Source organism: Armigeres subalbatus, chromosome 1 (assembly GCF_024139115.2).
Source record: "Armigeres subalbatus isolate Guangzhou_Male chromosome 1, GZ_Asu_2, whole genome shotgun sequence".
Taxonomy (NCBI): domain Eukaryota; kingdom Metazoa; phylum Arthropoda; class Insecta; order Diptera; family Culicidae; genus Armigeres; species Armigeres subalbatus.
Window position 1 is genome coordinate 95,827,211 of NC_085139.1, and position 16,495 is coordinate 95,843,705.

At 40.9% G+C, this 16,495-nt stretch overlaps 1 protein-coding gene across 3 annotated transcripts in view; it reads right to left on the reverse strand.

Annotated features, from left to right (window-relative positions):
- Window positions 1–16,495, reverse strand: part of LOC134203045 (baculoviral IAP repeat-containing protein 6) — a 67,698-nt gene that overhangs the window by 12,910 nt on the left and 38,293 nt on the right. For all 3 annotated transcript variants that reach the window (XM_062678038.1, XM_062678028.1, XM_062678032.1), the window contains 3 exons: window positions 13,147–16,479; window positions 12,401–13,076; window positions 12,096–12,339 (listed from right to left, as the gene is read on the reverse strand). In XM_062678038.1, the coding sequence (XP_062534022.1) occupies window positions 12,096–12,339; window positions 12,401–13,076; window positions 13,147–16,479 (4,253 nt within the window). The remainder of the gene's footprint in view (window positions 1–12,095; window positions 12,340–12,400; window positions 13,077–13,146; window positions 16,480–16,495) is intronic.

Here is a 16,495-nt window from a genome sequence, read left to right on the forward strand (position 1 = left end):
TAAATCCTTTTATTTTTGAGTTATGGAGAGAAAAAGCTGAAGAGTGTTGCAAGTCACCCTGTTTGACGGTACTTGGTTTGTTTACTCGGCACAGCAGTTTTGCCAGATGAGTTATACTATCGACAGACATATGATTTCTGCACAATGATTTTCGTATCACGCTGTACGCGTACAGTGACATAATGACACACATCTTTTCTTTCCACCGTTGTATTTATTTGACAGCTTGTTTTGAAAAATGTATAGAAATCATATACTGTTACCTACTGTTACTATAATTTTGATGAGTATTACACAATATTTGTGAATTCGCGTCAGCAGTTCATTCATCGATACGAAAACGTCATAGTTTTCCAATTCTTCGTATACAGGGTGTCGACTCAAATTTGAGAATGAAATTCCCTGACTTTCCCTGACTTTCCAGACCATTTCTCAAAAAGTTCCAGGTATGAAAAATGTTTTTTTTTTCTATTCCTAGAAGCACATGAAAATCTCTGCATGTTTGATTCCTATCCATATGAGTTCCTGAGTTACTTATGACTTCTAGTAGCAGAACATTAAGGATATGTAGAGTTTCGTAAGAAATTCTGGTCGTTCACAAAGAATCAAGTAAATGCGCAGAACTCCTGAAAAGTTTTCATAATTCACATCTATCCAAAATTTACTCCAAATTCCCACCGACTTTCTGGAGTCGCAATAGATCTCCAAGACTACTGACACGACGCTTTTGACACGACTTTTGAACAACTTTTTAACTATCGTGGGAGCTTCTAGAAATCCTTCTAATTCCGTTAAAAAAAACTTACGGGTTAGGTATTTCTGTAGACATCGAGAAACCTCCATTGAGTCTCAAGAATACTTACGAAGTAAGAATTCTTATTCACTCTCTGTGGAGTTAATGGACTTCTAAAAATAATCACGAACGCTGCAATTTTACAGATAATCAAGAATACAATCCCCACAAGATCACATAAATCCATGCAGCACTTACAGCCTAGAAAAACATTCTAGCCATGCAATACTATAAATATGTTGGTCTGAATACACTCAGGTCGTTTAATATCTGTCGATTGTGGCCTTTGCCAATGGCCCCATGGAAAAATATAAAAAAGGTCATGTTTGTGAAGAAGTGCTATAACTAGTCTCATATGCTAAGGAGTGCTACACCTACTCAATATATTTTATCGAATTTTAGTTGTTTGCCAAAAGTGAATCGATTGTCTTGACATTCCAGGATTGTTTTATTTATAAAAAGTTCAACTACTATCAACTAGATGTCAGACAAGTACAACAAGCAATGATACTTTATAAGGAACATCTAATGGAGTGTTTTGAAGAACTCGTGGAAACATGTTTGAAGATTCCTTGGTATATTTTTCATATGAATACCTCCACGAAGACATTTCAATTCAAATTTGAATAACACCATACAATCTAGCAAATTTATGGAGCGGAGCTTTGAAAAAAAATATCTATTAAACATCCATCAAGGAGCTCCAGGATTAAACTATTGAGCGAGCTCTTAACCCAAGAAACAATTATTGTTTAAAGAAATGTCTCTTACAGCTACGCTATTCAGCTGTATGTTTAATTATGATTGATTTATTGCATTTGATACTACTATACCAATCTTGTTCGCCCAAAAATGGAGAATCTATTCAACAACAGTAGTTCTATTAGCATGTTGAAATAAATGTTTAAGCTATCACCTTGCCTCGATTGTTCAACTGCAAAAACAATAAAAGAGCTACAACAACATTAATTCAACGCTTGTTACTACAAAGTTTATTACCCGAACTAATAAAGCTTTTGTTCAACGTTTTACAAATAAGGCTGTTTGTGTAACATAGAAGATTGGAGGAAACTATTATTCAACATTAGTTTGAGAAAAAGTCTCGAATACAAGTTGAATAACGTTGGTTTTGGTGGCATTTAAATTGTTGTAAGGAATATCTCAAATAAAACTTATTACAAGTTTCTACAACAAGATTTTTTTTTATAAAAATGTTAAAAGAGGACTAATGCTTACAGATAATTTTTATCTTCATATTATTGTATGGCTTTCATGAACTATCGATTTTTCAACTAATTAATTTATAGTACTGTGACTGTGACATCTACTAGTCATTACTACAGTTATCACAATCTCGAACGATGTGAGGCTCGAACCCAGGACCCTTCGATTGACATCCGCCTGCTCTTCCGGTGCTCCATGCAAGGTCATATAAATCGACCATGTTAAATGTAGTTATAAATTATTTAACACCATATTGAACAATTTATTGCACAAACATTGCATAAATAACATTTGAACATGTTTATTAAATAGAGTGTATATGACAACAATATTGTTGAAAACCTTTTGCACATTAACGTTTATACAAATTCAAATGAGCATAGATGGTAGTTGCCCCGATTGCAGTTTAAGAATCGTTGAATAAAGAATTCTGAAACAATCTGCTTCCAATAGTCAATCCGTGCGCGCATCCGTTGCCCATCACTGTCAGAACAGCAACAACAAACAGTTTTGGTCTGAAATTATGCTTTTTAGTATAATTGTATGATATTAAGTAAAAACAAGCTTTATACCATTCGTAGGATCTGGTACAGCTTTAAATTCTGCGAATGTCGCTGCATTTCCAACTGTTTTGTGTTGTACTTGTAGCGTCCTACACAACAACCGGTGTGTTTCACTAACCACTGATATGATATGTACCACTCGTTTTGAACTTTTTGAAAGATTTATTCATTTTCAAAATAAAATCAATTGAGATTCTCACGTTCGAATGTGTGAGTGGCGGTAAAAGGAAAACAAACACTCTTAGATGGTGCTACTCAGCAAAGTTTGGGTAAAAATGAGTATATTTCCATATATTTTTTGACTCCTTCGCAACCATCGTGATGACTCGATCAATTTTGAGGCTATGAGCAGAAGGAAAACAAGCATGTATTTACACATGCCGAATTGCACATCTGTGTGCGAGCGTTAAACGTCACTCATCTCTATGCACAGTGACATCCGCACAGCCAGATTATTATTATTTATTCAGACTAAGGCCGAAGTGGCCTGTGCGGTATATAAGAGTCTTCTCCATTCGGCTCGGTCCATGGCTACACGTCGCCAACCACGCAGTCTACGGAGGGTCCGCAAGTCATCTTCCACCTGATCGATCCACCTTGCCCGCTGCGCACCTCGCCTTCTTGTGCCCGTCGGATCGTTGTCGAGAACCATTTTCACCGGGTTACTGTCCGACATTCTGGCTACGTGCCCGGCCCATCGCAGTCGTCCGATTTTCGCGGTGTGAACGATGGATGGTTCTCCCAACAGCTGATGCAATTCGTGGTTCATTCGCCTCCTCCACGTACCGTCCGCCATCTGCACCCCACCATAGATGGTACGCAGCACTTTCCTTTCGAAAACTCCAAGTGCGCGTTGGTCCTCCACGAGCATCGTCCAGGTCTCGTGTCCGTAGAGGACTACCGGTCTAATTAGCGTTTTGTAGATTGTCAGTTTGGTACGGCGGCGAACTCTATTCGATCGGAGCGTCTTGCGGAGTCCAAAGTACGTACGATTTCCAGCCACTATGCGTCTCCGAATTTCTCTGCTGGTGTCATTTTCGGCTGTCACCAGTGAGCCCAAGTACACAAACTCTTCTACCACCTCGATTCCGTCACCACCGATGCAAACTCGCGGTGGGTGGCTCACATTGTCTTCTCTTGAACCTCTGCCTATCATGTACTTCGTCTTCGACGTGTTGATGACTAGTCCGATCCGCTTAGCTTCCTCTTCAGTCTGATGTAGGCTTCCTCCATCTTCTCAAAGTTACGTGCCATAATATCTATGTCGTCGGCGAAACCAAATAGCTGGACGGACTTATTGAAAATTGTACCACTCGTGTTAATCCCTGCTCTTCGTATTACCCCTTCCAAAGCGATGTTGAATAGCAAACACGAAAGACCATCACCTTGCCGTAACCCTCTGCGGGTTTCGAAGGGACTCGAGAATGCCCCTGAAACTCGAACTACGCACATCACCCGATCCATCGTCGCTTTGATCAATCGTGTCAGTTTATCCGGAAAACCGTGTTCGTGCATTAGCTGCCATAGCTGGTCCCGATCGATTGTATCATATGCTGCTTTGAAGTCGATAATAGATGATGTGTGGGCACGTTGTATTCGCGGCATTTCTGTAGTACTTGGCGAATGGCGAACACCTGGTCCGTGGTGGAGCGTTCGCCCATAAAACCCGCCTGGTACTGCCCCACGAACTCCCTTGCAGTTGGTGCTAGTCGACGGCATAAAATTTGGGAGAGTACCTTGTAGGCGGCGTTCAGCAATGTGATTGCGCGGTAGTTGCTACAATCCAGCTTATCGCCCTTTTGTAGATGGGACACACGACACCTTCCATCCACTCCTGCGGCAAAACTTCCTCCTCCCAAATCTTGGTAATGACCCAGTGTAGCGCTCTAGCCAGTGCCTCACCACCGTGTTTAAATAGCTCTCCTGGTAGTTGGTCAACCCCAGGGCTTTGTTGTTCTTCAGCCGGCCAATCTCCTCCTGGATTTCCTGGAGATCCGGAGCCGGTAGAATTATGTCCTGCGCGCGTTCTCCCAGGTCCATCACCATACCGCCATCTTCGTCTGCCACATCGCCATTCAGGTGCTCTTCGTAGTGCTGCCGCCACCTTTGGATCACCTCACGCTCGTTCGTAAGAAGGTTCCCGTTTATGTCCTTACACATATCAGGCTGTGGCACGTGGCCCTTACGTGGACGGTTTAACTTCTCATAGAACTTTCGTGCGTTATTAGCGCGGTACAGTTGATCCGTCTCTTCACGGTCTCGATCTTCTTGCTGACGCTTTATCCTCCGGAAAATCGAGTTTTGTCTGTTCCGCGCCTGTTTATATCGTGCCTCGTTCGCCCTCGTGCGGTGCTGCAGCAATCTCGCCCATGCTGCATTCTTCTGTTCTACTAACTGCTCACATTCGCCGTCATACCAGTCGTTTCTCTGATCCCGGGGCACCGTGCCTACTGCAGCGGTTGCGGTGCTACCAATGGCGGATCGAATATCTCTCCAGCCATCTTCAAGAGACGCTGCGCCTAGCTGCTCTTCCGTTGGAAGTGCCATTTCCAGCTGCTGCGCGTATTCTTGGGCTAGTCTACCGTCTTGTAGCCGCCCAATGTTAAGCCGCGGCGTCCGACTTCGACGCGTGTTGTACACCGTCGAGAGTTTTGAGCGCAGGCATACTGCAACGAGGTAGTGGTCGGATTCAATATTCGCACTGCGGTAAGTGCGGACATTCGTGATGTCGGAGAAGAATTTACCGTCGATTAGAACGTGATCGATTTGGTTTTCCGTTTCTTGGTTAGGTGATCTCCATGTGGCCTTGTGGATATTTTTGCGGGGAAAGAAGGTGCTTCGGACTACCATTCCGCGGGAGGCTGTGAAGTTTATGCATCGTTGGCCGTTGTCATTCGATACGGTGTGCAGACTATCCGGTCCGATGACCGGTCTATACATTTCCTCCTTCCTACCTGTGCGTTCATGTCACCGATGACGATTTTAACGTCCCGCAGTGGGCATCCATCGTATGTCTGCTCCAGCTGTGCGTAGAACGCTTCTTTCTCGTCGTCGGGTCTCCCTTCGTGTGGGCAGTGCACGTTGATGATGCTATAGTTGAAGAAACGGCCTTTAATCCTCAGCTTGCACATCCTTGCGTTGATTGGCTGCCACCCAATCACGCGTTGGCGCATCTTACCCAGCACTATGAAGCCGGTTCCCAGCTCGTTGGTGGTGCCACAGCTTTGGTAGAAGGTAGCCGCTCGATGCCCGCTTTTCCACACTTTCTGTCCTGTCCAGCAAATCTCCTGCAGCGCCACGACGTCGAAGTTGCGGGGATGTAATTCATCGTAGATCATCCTGTCGCACTGTCCGCACAGCCAGATACGACATACATAATTGATTTTGTCAACAATGATGAATCAACAGCAATTATGTTGTGTTGAACAACATTTGAAAGAACATCACTATAATTAACAGTTATCATACAGTAAACTTATTTCACAATTAATCAACATGTTTGGTTCAAAGGCTTACAATCTAATATAAGACAAACTACTTAATTGAATTGTACAACTTCGGCAGCGCTGTTGAGTAACAAATTCTAACAAATGTTATTAAGCATCACATAAACATGTTATTCAATATCAACTTGATTACACAAAATAGGATTTACTTTGGTGGAATAAAGCATATTCACAGTGAATAATACAACTGTACTTCATCCTGTCAGGGAAATTTTCGGGGTAACATTTGTTAAACTTTTATTCGATGCTTTATTCAAATAACAACAAAACAGGGAACTAATACGGTGATTTCAATCAGTATAACATTTATTAAACAACTTCTTAAACATGCTTTATTGTTCAACTACCATCCCTTCTATACAACAATTGTTCAACAAGCTTGTTGATTTATGGCTCTGAATTGTTTCTTGGGTTGGAAATCCACTAGGATTTTTCTTTATGTTTCAGTGAGAATTCTAAAGTAATTTAGAAAATTTTCTGAAGGGAATAATTATTTTCACAAGATATCCTAAAGCATTTTCACTGGAGTAATTTCTGAACAAAATTCTCAAAGATCTACCAGACTATTTCCTGATAAAATTGTTTTATAAACATCAGAAGGAGCGAATGTAAAACTGAAACATTCTTGCGTCCGACTATGGTTATGGAGTATCGAGAAAACGTTTTATGGAGACCATCGCCACCTACGTACATGAGGTAGTTTATATGATGCTTTAATCCACTGTCATTCTCTCTACATGACTAGTACCTAAGGACGTGATGATCGACCAATGACCTTAAAAGCCCATCATCAAATGAAAGTTCACAAAATGTTTTTAAAACATTCCCTACAGAATCTTGTTTGGGGATGATGCCGATGCTGTGTTGTGTTGTCAAAGGTACACAAAGATGATGTTCGGCGTTTATTTCAACAAGCCTTTGAATATCTAGTTTTTTTATTGTAGGTAAACATTATTGATGATTATTTGTGGATCGGTTCTGAACTATGGCAAAATTCAGCCATTTGATTCAGTTTAGATTGCTTAGACTAGATAATTTTCAAAAAAATTGGCGCTGAATTTTCATCAAAGGGAAATATGATATATTGTTAGTTACTAATCAGCAATTTAAATTTATCAAGATAGATCGCGTTTCTTCCAATATCATAAGCACATTAATTTTTTTTTTTTTTTTTTTTTTTCGAGAGTTGACCAGTTGTAGTCTTAATAGACTGGTATCTCGGCTGGGCTCTCCATGTGATACACAATACTAGCAGACGACTCAAGCTATGTTGCTCACTAGGTCACTGCGGCCTGGGTTTGTATTGTGATCATACCGATACATTATTCTTTCTATCTACAGTCTGTCAATTATAAACCGAACAAATAATGGAAGCTCAACATGTACAAAGATGTTTTCTGAATAAGTAGTTAACATGTAATCTTAATTATTAGTTACTTGGAGCCGACATTCAATACCTAATGGTAGTCTATGTTGACAACGGTGGTACTGTTGCCATTTCAAGTAATAATTTCGAATAAAGATGAAATGATATCATTCTGGTAGGGTAGTTTCAAAATAGATTAATTTAAGTATTATTGTAATAAATGGACACATTGAAGAGCTTCCCTTATTTTAACACGGTTGAGTATCGGATGTTTGTCAATACGTCGTCGAGTTAATTGTATCCTATCAGTCACAGTAATGTCATATGTTAAAGTTTCAGTAGTCTAATAGTGATCATTATACAAAATTTCTGTCCAGTTGTTCCGTAATTGCTTTTTTTTGGTCAAGTTCTACCTTTCTAATATTCAAACCTTTATTATTTATTAAAATAATGAGGTCTAAAATTCAGTTATTCAGATTCAGGGTATACAATATTCAATATAATAGTGGATGAACGCATCATATGGTCTATCCTCATTTCCGTAAGTGGTCAAGTTATTAGTCTTGTAGCAATAATAGTGGTACTAGTTATTCTCTATCTTGTGAGTGCAATGGTCTCAATTAACTATTCTAAACAGAACTCTGTCTCTTGTCTTCCTCTTTCTTTCCACCGATGGTCATGTATTTATTTTCGTTTTTATTATTTATTTGATATCATTAAATTTCAGTCATTTATTTTACTATCGGTCATTTATTTTATTATAAGGTAAAGGTCAGCGAATTTGTCTTAATACGAGAAACACTAAGTTATGTCCCCTATATATCCGCTAATTTTTCTAACTAACCTAATAGAAGGAAGAGAGAAACAGTTTTTTTGCGTTGATTTATGCAGCATGCAGAGACTAAAATAAAAAGATTATCGAGAAGATATAATAGATACATTCACTATCTGCAATGCCTAATTAGTAAATCTACAAATTCTACTTTTCACTACTAAAATTCTACTTCAGCTATACGGGTACAAAATGAATTATTGTTAGCTACTACTACAAGTATAAATAGATGTATGCTATTTGGATAAGCGTTTGTTTCAGGGTCTTGTTAGTATTAGAGTTATGTTAGTTAGACCCCTACTGAGCCCTGCCGGCACCTCCAAATTTACCAATAGGCAGTTGTTGTTAGATCGTGCGACACTAACTATTAGTTAACTTGGAGGCATGGTACCTCAAGTGTTTGGTATAACTGTTGACCTTATTTAAGTAAGATGTGATAAAAGTTTCTCTACGGAGCTTATTTTCAAACCATTACCATTAAAATAACGATATTCTTGTAAAGGAGATATAAAAAAATGGAAAAATATCTTAATTTTTTAATTTAGTGTTGAACTTAACCTTTGTTTGAAAAAAGCACTCTATTAAACAACAAAAATAAAAATAAAATAAAAATCTTTTTAAGACACTTGAAATATCAACGTCAAGCCCCTTATCCATGGACAGGGAATATCATAAGCACATTAATATAATTTTATTAAGACTCTCGCGATGGATGATTAAATATTTGAACGTTAGATGAGGAAACTGCAAAAAAAAATCAAAAACGACTCTGACACAAAACCACGCAATCTATTTGTATCAGGCCTCAACAGTGATCATTTGAACAACATGGATTTGGAACCTGTGTTATTGCTTAGAGATTAATAGAAACAAACTCGATTACCAAGGGTACATGGAATGGGCCCGGAGTAAACTTTTAATCTAGAAACTGTCAACGGTCACACAAAAAAGAGTTAAAGCTTGATAGTGAAAGTGGTTGTCGATTGTAACTGCCTCGGAGTATTGTTTTGTTTATCGGCTATGCAGTCTGATTACCAGCTAAAACGCTTTATTAATTCTGATCCGAAGTTTCGGTACTTTTATTGATCCTATTTCAATGAATTAAAATGGTTCAGCGTTTCATTGTCACAAGTGTGTAGTATACTGCCCGAAATAAAAAAAATCACTATAAATTTTCAACATTGGGTTTTGTAATTTTTTCCCTGACCTCAATCGAAATTCCCTGACTTTCCCTGACATTCCAGGTCCAAATTGGAATTCCCTGACTTTCCCTGACTTTCCAGGTTTTCCCAGGTAGTCGACACCCTGGTATAGGTATTTTAGCAGAAATATGCGAGTTCTTGCAAATATTCCGCAGGGCATTATTTCTGCAGACGTTAATCACTCTATTCTATGGTTTGGGGTGATTTCAGTGCAAACCGCACTGATCGTTTAATTCATTTGGACATTTTGAAAGATAAAGCCAGCACCATTGAAATCGTGACGTCATGCTCGTTTGGAGACACGTTTGACAGCTCGTTTGGAGACAGAGGATTTATCTTCGCTCATCTATATATTCCACTATCTATACCTGTAACCAGAGCTTAAAATATTCATCTTCATGAAGCAACTTCGGTCCGAATTTTGACAAACATCGCATGAATATTCAAAACATAGAATGACATAGTCAGACGACTACTCCACGAACTCATTCATTCGCCTGTCACTGAGTGTGTTTACTATGTGCAGAAAAAAACATAATTAGCATTGTTTATGTTGATGTTTACCGTTGAAAGTGCCTCGCGGATGAAAATCGGATTCAGTCCTGTGTGATAAATCAATGAAATAAATCAATGAAACGTGTTCAGATTTCAGATAATTTATCAATTTTTAAAATGTGCATAAATATTCAATGACTAATATTCAACTGAATATTGACTGTCCAGAGCCGACTATGAATGTGTCGGAAGTGAACTGACAAATGAACAAAAATAGACTTCACCAAAAATTTTCGATTATTTTACACTCTGCCTGTAACAGCTTTATTCGGACACGGAACTCTGGGTTTTTCAAACACTTATTTACTATGCACTGACTACCGTTTATTTCTGCACCCCACTTTTATCTCCACGAGATCCTCCTCTCCTCTCCTCCCTCCCTCTCCAACACTACAGATCCAATTTTGAATTTGTCCAAAACAACGGTACAAAACATTCTTCCCATCTAAAAAAGTAGATGTGGACTAATGGCAAATCAAAGAGCCCGCATTCTTCCCTCCCAATCCCCAGACCTCATTTCAATTAAAATCCATGGGATCCTTGCACAAAATGTTCGAAATCACACGATACAGAACTCAAACCATTGTATATCATGCAAAAGTGACGATAGATCTTTCCCGGAAACAACCCATAAGAACTGGCAAAATCAATAGGAAGACATCTTCCGAGCGTAATTGTAGCAAATAATGGGCTTATAAGTGATTATTTTACCAACGTTGTGAAAAATATTATAAATTCAGTAGAAAATCGAATTATAGCCGCTATTGAAATTGGATTTTTCTCACAATCTATACGTTAAACCTAATTTCGGAAGTAGTGCGCTGTATAGCACATCACCAAATAAAAACAGCGCATTACTTCCGAAGTTAGGTTTAACGTACGAATTGTGAGAAAAATCCAACTTTGTTAGCGGCTATAATTCGGATTTGCACTGAATTTGTAATATCATCCGGAATTGCAGAAAAACGAATTTTACTCAGTCAGCTTGCAAATGTTTGTTTTTATTTCATATGTCAAACGGCGTATTTGACATTTCAAAACAACAAATTATGTTCTGTTTCGTACAATACAACGGTCGCAGGGCAGGGTACGGAAATCATCGTGCTATCGTGATACCAGCGTGATTCTGGGTGACAGACATATGATTTTATGCTGTACAGTGATATTGGTATCATATATGTGTCACAAGTATTACTTACATAGGGTAAGACACCCAGAAATCGCCCTCCCCCCAGTTTTCGCCCACCTATTTTAAAACCTTCATTTCTCGAAAACTAGTTGATGGAAACAGTTAAAGTTCAGGTTTTTCATAATTGATTGATGCTTGTATGGAAATATTTTAACTGTAACTGTTTTCAACAACTAGTTTACGAGAAATGAAGATTTTAAAATAGGTGGGCGAAAACTGGGGGGAGGGCGATTTCTGGGTGTCTTACCCTACGATGATAGAAAAGATATTTTAGTTACTAGATAAAGATTGTCGCTTCGATTCCCTTTGTTCTGCTGTCCGAAACATGTTGGGTACCAAGCTGTCAAATCGTATGGATTTTCCTTCTTTGACATTTAGCTCCCCTATCCTCGCCAGCAAAAGATGTTCCGGACAGCGACGACAGCGACAATCTTTATCTAGTAACTAAAATATCTTTTGATGAGAGCCCCGCGTTGTTAAAAAGAACTACAACTACAAAAAGAACTACAAAGTCACTCAGGACATGATCAGAAGCCTTTGTAAACAAAGGCTTTAGGACTATTTTCCAACACTCACGAGAAGGAACCAAATGTTTTTCGTCTGGGTCAGCTATCAGTACTAATGACATATTTGGCAATTTTCAACCCCCGCTCTCCCCTATATTGCACTTTTTATATGCAACATCTAAGCCAAAGTACTCGTTTCGGAGTCAGAACTCGTGCAAAATTGCGTAAATATAAAAACAATCTTTTGGAATGTAGTTACGTTGGCACTGAGAAGAAACGAATTTAACAACGTCAACAATTAACACACACATTGTGCATACATACAACGAATAAATTAGAAAATGAAATCCATTACTTACACACGCATTCAATAATGCTCATGGCCACCCCAAGATCACTTTTCTCATACGAAAACGATAATAGCTCTTTGATCAACTGACTTTGAGCATCGATTGGACCTTGCTGACTTGAAATCGCACCACCGAACTGTACCAGATGCAAAATAACTCTCAGTAAAATTTCCTTCAGTTTCTCCTTCACATAGCACTTTAGCTCCAACCAGATAAACAGTTCTAGTACCAACTTGCACACTGTTGGACCAGCCTGCGAAAAAAAAATACATTCGCATTTTCCGCAAAACCAAAAAGAACAATTCCACACTTACGTATCGATTACTATCCAGCGAAGAGATCGATTGATCCACTCCGGCGAAAAATCGAAGTAGCATCTTTTCGAAATTTTCATCGCCCACAATGATGTTGCCCATCCTACGGAAATGATTGTCGCTGGTTGTTGAATTGGAATCTATGTAGTCTGCCTCGAAATGTGGCTTGCAGGCAAGGATTAAACATTGGAACCCAAGACACCATGCTCGTAGCTTGATGTTGGGATGGGTAGCCAGCGCCTTCAACAGTCCATGAACCGCACGATCTCCAAACGGTATTTTTGGAAACGAGTATGCATTCAAGCCGGGGGCATTGCTACCAGGGACCTGTTCCAACGTTTCCCCATTGAGTGTCAACCACAGTTGCAGAATCTTTTCCAGGTTCAGCCACGAGTCCACCAAGTGGAGGTCGCACAGTATGTTGTCAAACACCTCCGTTAGCATCGTGTTGGTTTCCAAACCCTGTTGGTATTCTTCACCGGACCAGGCTTCGACGATCGATTCCGGCCATGCCGGCAACTCGACCTGACTTGGATCGAGCGGATCTGCGGCAGTTACTTGAGGAAGGCTAGCGATTAGATTGAAAGTAGCCTTCATGGCTAGCCGTCTGAGGGTTATCTCCACATTGGTATCCAACCCGGTTTCCAGTCGTGCATCCATGGCCGAAGACACAGTCCTATGGTGGGAAAAACATAGAAATATAAATTACAAACTATCCAATATCGAAACGATTATGTATTACATACTTGTACAAAACCGTCAACCCATTTCTTCCGCCTCCAACGCTTGCACTGGTGTCCTTCTTGAAGACTCGTTTTTCTCGCTCCAAAATGTCATCAAGAATCAGGATATCTTCCATGTCGGCATCGTCACACTCCATCAGCGAAGGAAGTTGATTTTTGACGGCATCCGCGTAGCTGATGTCCTTCGAAACCTGAACGCTATGCGTTACGGGTTTGAACGCAGTGTCGGGAACTGGGGGTCGAGCCGATGTGCCAGCTTCCGATGAGGAAGTCGCTTCATCTCCGGAGGAATTGCCGGAATCGTTCTCGTCATCTTTGTAGTTCTTGTCCGCCTCCAGAACATCTTGCAGTAGGCACGTGATTGCGTGTACGGACCATGGTTGCTGCTGGTTCTCCCAAACCGCTATCCGCACTAGTTGCAGCAGTTGATTGGTTGTGATGATCTTGGAGAGCTGAACCACGGGCCGGCAGGCCGAAACCAATCGTGCAATAATTTTGCATGTGATTAGAAAAAGATCCATGTTGCAGGTGAAGTCCATACTCAGGATCAATCCGATTAATCCACGTATCACGACTATTATGTTTCCTATCTTCAGTGACTTCAACCCCTTATCGAAAGCCGTTTCGTTTTCCGAACTGTCGGAGCTGTTGTCTTTCGTGCCGCTAGCGCTACTTCCGGAATGTGAGCTTCGGGATGCCCCATCTCCACTGGAAATTCTAACTGACTTCGCTTTAGTGATTTCGTTGAAATAATCTCCAAACGATTGCTTGACGCTATTTTGCAGCTTTTTCAGCTGATTCTCATGTTGTTTCAGAGCCATCTCCAACTTGCTGGCCGGGGTTTGCAGTGGGTCCGAGTTCATCATGTACATTTTTTCGTTCACGGTACTACCGTTGCCTCCGGTTAGTCCGGAGCTATAGTGTTTGCTCTGTAGAAACCGCTTTTTGAATGTCCTGGTTAATGTCCTCAGCCCGCCACTACCCAGATTCAGTCGCGCCTTAACCATGTCAGTTTCGCCGGACATGAAATCCCACCGTAGATTGCTCTGATCTTTCTTTCCATCCGTGATACCATCATCCAAGCAGACGGACAGAAACAGCAAAATCCATCCGAGTAAATTGAGATCCGTGTTACACCAGATGTTGAGACCACTGGCACTATTTTGCGATAGAGGAGCAAGCAGGGTCGCCAGGCTCTTCAGAATAGCGTCGATCACGATGGATCGATAACTTCCCATAGATATGCTTTTGCGTCCAAGGTATGTCAAAAGGAAAAATACTCGATCCTGCGGGAATATACGGCTGTTTTGGGACGAGTATAGTTTAAGGAACTTGTCGGCAAGAAATTCACCCCACCATGGTTGGAAACAGCACATCCGAACCAACATCGAGCAGGTCGCCAGCTGAATGTGCGTGTCCCCATTGATGACTAAAGTATCGAACAGCAAATTGCACGTTTCCAAATCAAAGTACGGATAGATGTTGGCTACATTTTGTACACCATATGTCGTGATAAGGTGCAGGAGAGTTTCTATTAGGCACTCACTTAAAACTCGCAGCTTATCGGTATAAACGGGTGCCAGATCTGCACCGGGTTTGAGGTACTTCGGGAGATCGGATGTCGTCGTGGGCACTTTAATACGATCGATCACACGTTTGATGATATTCAGTTGATGCTGGAAAGCCATGCACTCCTCGTAGACTGCATATACTTTGGTGTTATCTTGGAAAGAAGATGCGTTGGAGTTCCCAGGCCCAGTTTGATCTCCACTGCTTTCTTTGATTCGATTAAGGAATGCTTGCATGTGGGCTATATTAGAAGATTCGCTATTGATCAGTGGTTGTAGCAAATCCATGAGCTTACTGCTAGACAAACAGTACCGGCAGTGAACGTCTTCATACAGTGCTTTGAGAATTTTTACTTGAGCTGGCAGATTGTTTTTCTTGTTCTTAAGATATTTCATAACGGGATCGGCATATCCCTCTTGATCGAGAATAACAATATGCCCATAGAATGATCCCATGGGAATGCGACATCGGGTGGCGGACATTCCATACCGTCCGGTGATGGTGATTTTTAGATAACGACATATTGGCGGTGGCTGCAGATCGCTCAATACCAACGTACGGGATCCAATGTCTTGAGAAACGACCAATCGCACACTATCGGCTTCCTCTTCGAAGCACCAGATATCAATGAATAACGAAGCCAAATCCGAACAGGCTGGAATGATAAAATCAGTCAACATGATGGGTGCACCGAAGTCTAGCGTTATGTAGCGCATCGCTCCTGAGTGCATTCGTTCCACCACAATCATCTGTTTTGGCGGTGTACTGAGCAACTTGTGCCACGGTAACCCATTTGCATTTTCATCGGCGTTGTTGTCTTCAAAGAATTCTTGAATTTTGTTATTCAGAGCGATCGATGCTTGCGGTTTTTCCTCTATAATAGATGGGTCATTGCCGTTGCCACCGACAAATACCATCCTTGGCTCATTTGATGGACCCCAGCTCTCGATTTCGGTGAAGTTTTCATTCTGAGCATCGATTTCTTCAGCGGATTTTTTGGCTTCGTTGAAATCATCCTTCATCTTATGCTTCTTCAATGCAGAATAGAAAATCTTGTCCACCAAAATGTTCTTGACATTGTTCATCATATCGTCGTCCAGATTTTCCTTCTCGTCCAGCTTGATGTGATTTTGTACCGGCTCGACGTTGTTCTGTGCCATGTTTTCCATTAGGAAATCATCGATGATGTTGGTAGCTTGAATATTATTGGAATCGACGTTTTCCAGCCGGGTTGCATCCGAAGTCGAACTACAAACATAATGCAGGGATTCCACTTCGAGCAGTCCCTTGAAATGATTGCCAATACCTCTGCGTCTAAGCTGCAAAGGGAGGAATTTCAACTCGGAGCCATCTGCAATGCACACCGATCGCAGATCAATCGATTGATTATTCGCATTTGTTCCAGTGGTTTTCGTTATCGAACAGGTGTACGTCACGTTCGTGTTCTTGGACGTCAACGGTTGTGAATCAAATATTTCCGACTCGAACGGTGACCCATACAGTCCGAAGCGCGTCCGCAACAGTGCAGTGTAGGGATTGCTTCGCTTTCGCATCTCGCTTGCCACGTCCTTCAACAATGAAATACATTTCTCGGAAATTGGTCCATGGGAATCGCACGTGGATGTGCCTGAAATTAGTAACGTAAACCATCGCAGGGCACCTGCATGGTTGGAATTGATAATCTCCGGCAGACACGTAATAATCGCTTGCTTCAGTGACTTCTCAAACGAATTGCACACATCTTTATCGATCATGTTCTGCGCTCCTCTGAAATAACGATTAT